The sequence below is a fragment of the Pollicipes pollicipes genome, unplaced genomic scaffold (genome assembly GCF_011947565.3).
Source record: "Pollicipes pollicipes isolate AB1234 unplaced genomic scaffold, Ppol_2.1 Scaffold_4219;HRSCAF=4965_pilon_pilon_pilon, whole genome shotgun sequence".
NCBI classification, from domain to species: Eukaryota; Metazoa; Arthropoda; class Thecostraca; order Pollicipedomorpha; family Pollicipedidae; genus Pollicipes; species Pollicipes pollicipes.
The window spans coordinates 5863430-5871286 of NW_023596448.1; the positions used below are offsets into that span (position 1 = coordinate 5863430).

Here is a 7857-nt window from a genome sequence, read left to right on the forward strand (position 1 = left end):
GCGGGATCATTTGTGCCGACGTTGAGAACCTGGAAGGAAAAGAACAGCCCGAGAAAAAAAAGCCTCGTCTTAAGTTCTCGCAAAATGTGGCCCTCTGCAGAGGGAAGATTGAACCCTCAGTGCGCTCTGAGAACTTTCGAAACGCCTGCCTGTCTTGCAGTGTTGTGTGGGGATTGAGCTGAGCGTCTGGGAACCGGAGGTCAGGGGTTTAATTTCCCGCGATGTCCGCCCTTCCTCCCAGGCCGAGAGGCAGGCAGCGTCATATAGCCTCAGCAGCTGAGTGCGTCGTGAAGCCCCAGTGATGCATGCGCACACGCACGTAAGGCTTCTAAACATGTGCCTCCTACCCCTAGTGTTCCACGCAAGGGGGCTCCTTGCCCGGAAAAAAAATGTGGGGTCTTATTAATGTTGAATAGAGTGGATCAAAATAAGTTGAAAACGAGCAAGGTCATCCTATGTGTGTCTGGGAATGCTCGTTCTTTTCAGATTTGACTAGTGAAACACGCTGCATCAAAAGGCTTGAGCCTACGCGCCCGCAACCTCGGGAGCAAGGACAGCGATTGCCTGGGTTGCAGTTTTCGTAAAACCGAACGGCGTTGGCCACTGCAAGTAACAACAGGCGACGGGCGCCAAGCGCTCGAGACTAACCGTCTTATAATAATGGTTCCGAATGTCTGTCAGCATAAATTCGCAGCTTTCAAAGACTAGACTGATCGTACCAAACTTGCAACTTCAACACGCGCCTTGGTGGCCGGTTGGATACCCTTCGCTCGGGTGGGGGTCAATTTGACCCCGCTGAGATCTCTGGAACTAAGAGAGGTAGGGACACCAAATTCACAGAATGTTTCGACCTGTACGTGAACTCTTTTAGATCAAAGTTTAAGGCTCCTAGGTCATGACTTTCGAGCCGAATAAGGTCAAACAAGGTCAAATTTCAGATTGGTCTCCAAAGGGCTTCTAGAGCCTAGGCAACAGTTGTAAGCAAAATGTCACACGCTCGGTTCAGATCATTAACCCTTTTTGACCTTTTAAAGTTCACGATGACCAACATGATATTACAGTTCACTGAACCATTGTAAAATAAAAAATTCCAGTGTTTTATTTTATTCAGTCGCCTAACGCATGATTTTTCCGGTTCATTGGCTTAAAACCTGAGTAGGATTGGTCTCGGGTTGGCTTCGAGCTTTAATCAAGTTATAGAAGGAGAGATGAAAAATATCAGTGAAAGCACACTATCAGTAGCAAATGTGTCTTATCCGGCGATTTGTTTGGGGCGGGGCTTTTAATTGTTAGTTCACCTTTTATATATCCCATAAACGCCGACCCCCCCACCCTCCCCGGTTACCAAGGCTCTGACTCCGCGTCGAGGCCTTAGATAATAGAGATAAAGAAGCCTTATAAGAGGGCCCTTATAGAAGTCCTCTGACTGACATTTTAGGTCACGGCACTACGGGTGGGGCGGACTAGGACCGATTGCAATCGGGCCCTTGATGTTTGGTCCTGAGGGGCCCTTCGGCCCCTCTTCGGACCTCCTCAAACAAAGCCCATGGCCGACTAGAGGCCACTAGCCGACACGTGAACCCTTGTAAGGCACTGTGAGCCCCTAACCGACACAGGGCCCCAACTATCACTTCAGAGACCCAGACTAATACAAATCAGCCACCTGTTCGGTGCTCGTGTTTTCTGGCCGACTTTCACACCCGCAGTGACTCAGGGGCCTCAAACGGTGCATGAAGACTCTGACTTATATTAGACGCTCCCTACCCTACGGGCCGTGATTTTGTTTGTGGCATGCAGCCAGTCCTTTGTTTCACACAGTCGTCGTTGGAGGGCCCTTAAGCCCTCCAACTGGGGCTTTTAGCATTGGTTCCGGTGGGCCGCACCTGGCGCTCTTCGGACGGGGCTCCGATTGGTGTAAATCGCCGGCTCCGGCTTTGTCCCTGCTTGCGAAATGAGCCCTCAGGCCCATGCCGCCACGGAGCCGACTGTGCGTTGCTGGTGGTGTCTGGCCGACATATAGATCTTTATCGAGTCTGGGGGCCCTAACCAGCGTGCAGGGCCCTCTGGCTGGCATTGGAGTGCCCGGTCCTGCGGGCTGGTACCCCTGAATGCGACCTCTGGCCTGCCCTTCGGGCCTTTAAATCGGGCCCCTGATCGTAGGTTCCGAGGGGTCCTTCGGACCTCTCGGGACGTAAGAGGGGGAGACATGTGTCCCTGTGCCCCCCCCCCCCCCCCACCTGCCCGCGCTACTGATGCCTTGCATACCTGCAAGCACTATTTTAGACGCAAGAGATTTCCTCAAAAGATTCTGAACCTATTATATGGCTACCTGGCTAGGGCCGTACTTTTCTTTTCAGTTGGGGGGGGGGGGGGGCTGGAACGCCACGCAGTGAAAAGAAAGGAGGTCAAAGGCAGCGTGAAACCCGTTATCTAATGTAATTTGAGAACAAGTGCAACTCGATTTTCCGCGCTCAGTCTTCCCAACCCAAACTTATTTTATGAAGCAACACACCCGTACCTGGTGCAGCAGAGGTGGTCGTGGAAGACGTCGTAGTTTCTTCTGGAGCCACCGTTGACGTAGTTGTTTGGGTCGAGCTGGGCTCCTCGCTGGTTCCTTCTGGTGTCTCGCTTGTGTTTTCGCTGGTTCCTCCCAGTGTCTCACTGGTGCTCTCGCTGGTTCCTTCTGGTGTCTCGCCTGAGTTCTCGCTGGTTCCTTCTGGTGTCTCGCTGGGGCCCTCACTGGTTCCTCCTGGTGCCTCGCTTGAGTTCTCGCTGGTTCCTCCCGGTGTCTCGCTGGGGCTCTCGCTGGTTTCTCCTGGTGTCTCGCTGGGGCCCTCGCTGGTTCCTCCTGGTGTCTCGCTTGAGTTCTCGCTGGTTCCTCCCGGTGTCTCGCTGGGGCCCTCGCTGGTTCCTCCTGCGGTCTCGCTGGGACCCTCGCTGGTTCCTCCTGCGGTCTCGCCGGGGTCTTCGCTTGCTCCCTCCGGTGTTACGCTGGGGTCCGCGCTGGTTCCTCCTGGGGTTACGCTGGGGTCCGCGCTTGCTCCTGGGCTTACGCTGGGGTCCTCGCTGGCTCCTCCTGGTGTTGAATTACCATCTGTGGCAGGCCCGGCGTCACTGGATAGGCCCAACAGGTGCGTCACGGCATCGGTTAGCGTCGAGATACTAATGAATCAATGATGATGATGCCAGTTACCAACTCAATAACCCGATCTTTAGACAATGTTGTTCGTCTGGCAGGCAACAAGTGCAGGCAAATGGACCATAAGCAGTTTATCATACAAGATCGGCATTTATACCTACCATATCATATCGTATATGTATTTACCATATCATATTGTATAGGTGTTTATAACTGACCCTTCGTGTTTATCATATATTGAAGCATTTGTTTTCCAGATGATATGGCGATCATGACGACTTGGAACGCCCGAACGACAAGACCTGAGGGATGATCTCGTTCGGATAATACTATGAACCAACCGGCTGCTGTTCTCCATTTTTTTGTATCGATAGCAACCAATTGTGCTCGCCTCTTGAAAGTTATATATGAGCAAGGCATAGTCGATGTCCTAATATGTTTTAGTTTTTGCCATTTCCTGGAGCTGTGAATGTATGTGTTGTGGAACACACAACCAGCCATGCCCGCTGCCGTCGTCCACCGGATGCACGCGCATTAGCGCGGGTAATTACTTCTCATGGGATCATGGGAGTTCGCATATTGCCGATATAAGCCCAAAAAGGTCACTGATCGCAGGTGCTCCTCATTAGCGTCCGTATAATATCACTTACACCGGCAGAGCAAACTCCTTCTTAGTGCAAAATTATACCGTTGATTCGGAGACCGACCTTGAGCGGCACGGTCAGGGCCCATCCACAAAACATTGGCGAGCGAGGGGGCTGATTACAAAAATCCCTTCAACTACTAAAGATTCGTGCCAAACACTTGAAACCTTGACTTACCAGTCGGCTATGTGAGAGCACATTGTGCTGGAGGGAAACCGGTCGGCTGACGCTTCATGCTCGCCCGGTAGTGGGAGCTCAAAATGGCCGCTTTGTGCGAGTGGCCAAATGATGAAACAAGAAGAAAGGGACATCGAAAGCGAAGCATTTCACTTTTTAATTAGCAAGATCGATCAGCGTGGTTCTTGCCACATTATCAGGCTATGGTGGCTGAAGCCATTCGTGTCCAGCCCCACGTCATGGGAGTCGGAAACAGTTCAGCGGAGAGACAAACATGGAGTTGGTGAACCGTGGAAGGCATGGGCATTGATGGTGCCAGGCATGCGCTGTCTCTGCGCTCATCAGAAGACAACTATGTGCAGAGTGCAGCCTGCCTGCTATCAGCCGTTGAAAAGATAAAACATGAGCTGTCTTCTATTATGTCTGTGAATGGTAGGGAAACTCAAGCCAATTTTACGCTGCTCAGCCTTTTTGACTTTGAAGATTTTGTCCTCCATTTCTAGTTAATAATTGGAACTAAATGAGGCATCTTACCCATTTTTCTGTTATGATGTACTTTTTCTGTCATAATTTTCACTTTCTCCGAGTACTACGGTGGTGTGCAGAATGGAAGTCTATCTTAAAATCCAGGTGCAACCACAACACGAACAAAAGGTCGCGCAACACCTCGCCGGCACGACCCCATCGGCCCCCTTCTGACCGGCGCAAGTGGCTGCGTTCTGCGGGACGTGTCCGACGGGACAGGCGCAGGTGTTGCTCCGACACACACCCACGCCAGACGTGAGGAAGCTGCACTCGTCGTCGTCACTGCACCAGTCTCCCAGGAACGCTGCCGCACGGGACGCGTGTCAGCCGGTGGTGATGATGGTGCGGGACTTGATGGTAATGATTTGGGACGGTGATGGCGGTAATCCGGGACGGGTCCTGAAAATGTGCGCTCGGCGTGTCTTCAAGGCACCTGCCGGCTCAGCTGCGGTTGTTGCCTTCGCAGGCGCCATGACGTTATTTGCTTACCAAGAATACCATGTTGAAGAAGCAAGGCTTGATGGATGAGAAAGAAGGTCAGGTTTAATTTCAATTGAATTTAAATGTCTTATTATCCGGCGCCGAGTGTTATGTACGACGGGGGCGTTAGGAGCTAAGGAGACATCACACTACAGTAGTTCAACACACCACGCGCTAGCGGCAGGAAGGGTCCTTCCTTAGACTTAATCCGCAACAACACGAAAAACGCCTGAACCTGTGTAGTCTCCACGCATCACTACAGTTAGAACAGCTAGCAGGTTGAAGGCTTACCCAGTCCTTTCCTGTAGTAGATCGGACCACCGGTCTGGGGTCGTGTGGTCTCCTCGTTCCCGCGGGTGCTGAACAGCGTGCACATTCCACTGGCCGTGTCGTGAGTGAAGCTGAGGCAATGCGCGTTCAAGAGGCAGAGTAGACGACACCGGCCTGACAAGCATGGCACAGTCGCTGTAAACGCCACCGGCCGACCAGGGTGCAGTCGCTGTAAACGTCACCGGCCGACCAGGGTGCAGTCGCTGTAAACACCACCGGCCGACCAGGGTGCAGTCGCTGTAAACGCCATCGGACGACCATGGCGCAGTCGGTGCAAACGCCACCGGACGACGGGAAGACGACGAACCTACCTGAGTCATGAGTGACTGGCATAACCCGTTTGCCGGAGTTAAAGGGAGTATTTCACTTCTGAAGATATTCAAGAAAACATCAGATATGATAAAATAAGCTCACTTTTAACTATTGGCATGTTTTTCAAGTGGAACAGACTGCTCTAGACGGCACAGTTCTCCGTTTAGTAAACATGTTCCTCAATGTGTCATGGTTTGATTACGTCATCGCACCTTGTCAAACATTGATTGAGAGCCAGTTGACGACCGTTATGTCTGGAAATCGTGAACACAAACGTTAGATACGAACGCCTCGACAGTTACCTTCTTCTTGGCCTTGGTCGTCACATGGCTTATGAATTGGCAGGATTTCAACGACGTTTTGACGTCATGAGTGCCAAGGTGACTTTGGAATACTCTCCCCGATAAATCTTTTCTCAATTTCGCGGGCGTGTAGCTAAAAAACTGGAAGGGCCTAGGTGTTAAGAAGAGTGGGATTTGAACAGTACCGAAAGGTCTTCAAGATGGTTAGCTCAATTAAAAACCCCATATTAATGTGGAACATTCCCTTTAAGACCCTTTTGTAGCTTACTTCACGTCCACCCGCCCAGTATCGCGCGCTTGTCCTAGTTTGTGCATCCTAGGTTTGCCAACTTAGGTCATCTAATGCCAATTCAGGCCAGATGCGGAAAATTACGGAATTTTTGCGGCAATAATATTTTACCTTTCGTGGCCTGTCATGGTGTCTTAAGGCGGCATCAAAATATATTTGACGCAGTTTGATATGCTCTGCCCATCGTCATTGGCTTCGCCACCATGCCATGCCTAGTTGTTGTGATAACGGGATAGGGCGTTTATCGCACACAGGACTCCTGACTTAACCCGCGTGACCTGATTTGATGTGTCATGTATTACGCCCATTGATGGATTCATTTCGATACACGATTCAGTCTACCAAGGGTTACACAATTATGCAACGCAACCTTCAGTTCTGTCATACTAGGTCATGTCCTTAGGGTAGAACTATTTTTAAAAATAAATCACACAAAGTGATCAAGTTTACTCCATTGACATTATTTGACGCATTCAAGGTCACCTGCACTGCCATCCAACAGCACAGATCTGGCGCGGCCTCACCCGCGCCTCCAGCGCTTCGTTCCACCATTCAGCATATTTCGTCTCTAAGAAGCGAGAAGGCCTGAAAGGCGCTTCTTGCAGACAAGGTAGGAGAAACGCCTGTCCGGTGGGGCTCAGGGGTTTAAACGGACTTCAATGTGACGCGATTAAGTTCTCGAGGATGTTTTTGTTTGTGCTGATGCTGCTCAAAGCGTTTCGTCCGTTTTCTCTGCACGAAGACATATCGAAAGGCTCGTTACGGGCCCATGGAAGAGCGCTGGTGAAGTCGCAAACTGGTGCGCGGTGATTGGTGTACGATCGCTTCCAATAAATCTATAAAAATGTTCACATTATATGCACATATCTAACAAGGCGTGCAGTTGAAGCCCTAGTACGTACACGGGTCTCATAGAATAGCGCAGTAAAGAACACCTGCGTGAGATTAAGTCATAATGTACCAAATCACACCGACACTCACATTCTGAACGCTGGGCTGTTTCGGAGAGCACTTCCTCATCGGGAGCGGGTCCGGGTGTAAACTGCCAGCCGGCGTTGTGGACCACGAACGCATCGGTGGGCAGGGACAAGACGGTAGCCCCGGTCGGCAAGCCGGCAGAAATCAGGGCAGCCAGTGCCGAGGTCAGCCACATGTTGACCTCTTGGCGGACCCGACTGTAATGCCGCCAGCGGGACGGCACCATTACCGCTGGCCCGGCTCGGTCACCCGGCAACACGGTGCAAGCCGGCACCGGCGGCGTCAGCGCAACAGCGAGGCAGCCGGGTGCGTAGCGTCGCAGAGTGATTGGGGGACTGAGGTGGGAAAATGGCTAGACCTACCCCAACATTTTTCGAAGCACCATATTCCCAGAATGTGGCCCCCCATTCTTATCGAAGTCAGGGTAGGATCCCACAAAATTGAACAGGAATTACACTCCTGGATGCAGTCTCCATGGCTTATGCGATGTGTGGAGGGACGGCCAAAGTCCGGGCACGGATCAGGGATATCCATGCACAGCAATGAAAAACTGCTGGGATCTAACGCTACCTGCCTCCCACGATTACGAAGATTGGCATACGGTGCACAGTGGTCCATCTTCTATGTGCTCGCCGGCGAATGGTGTTCGTTTTTGCGTTCAAGCGGTTAGAAGCGCTCCGA

The 7857-nt window shown here is 51.6% G+C and overlaps 1 protein-coding gene across 1 annotated transcript; it reads right to left on the bottom strand.

The window, feature by feature from the left end:
* Positions 1–2658: 2658 nt before the first annotated feature.
* LOC119095714 (protein PBMUCL2) lies at positions 2659–7339 on the bottom strand. Its single transcript, XM_037218568.1, has 5 exons — positions 7180–7339; positions 5257–5409; positions 4661–4789; positions 2741–3094; positions 2659–2690 (listed from the first exon to the last, which is right to left on the bottom strand). The coding sequence occupies exons 2-5, from the start codon at positions 5339–5341 to the stop codon at positions 2659–2661; spliced, it is 600 nt and encodes a 199-aa protein (XP_037074463.1). The 5' UTR covers positions 5342–5409; positions 7180–7339.
* Positions 7340–7857: the final 518 nt, after the last annotated feature.

Bases quoted from the DNA above. Each gene is read 5' to 3' on its own strand.
- LOC119095714 (XM_037218568.1), bottom strand. From the start codon at position 5,341: ATGTGCACGCTGTTCAGCACCCGCGGGAACGAGGAGACCACACGACCC. The intron at 4,790-5,256 runs GTAAGCCTTCAA...CCCGTGCGGCAG, and splicing joins CTACTACAGGAAAGGACTGG to CGTTCCTGGGAGACTGGTGC. The intron at 2,691-2,740 runs GTGAGGGCCCCA...AACTCAGGCGAG, and splicing joins CGAGGCACCAGGAGGAACCA to ACACCAGAAGGAACCAGCGA.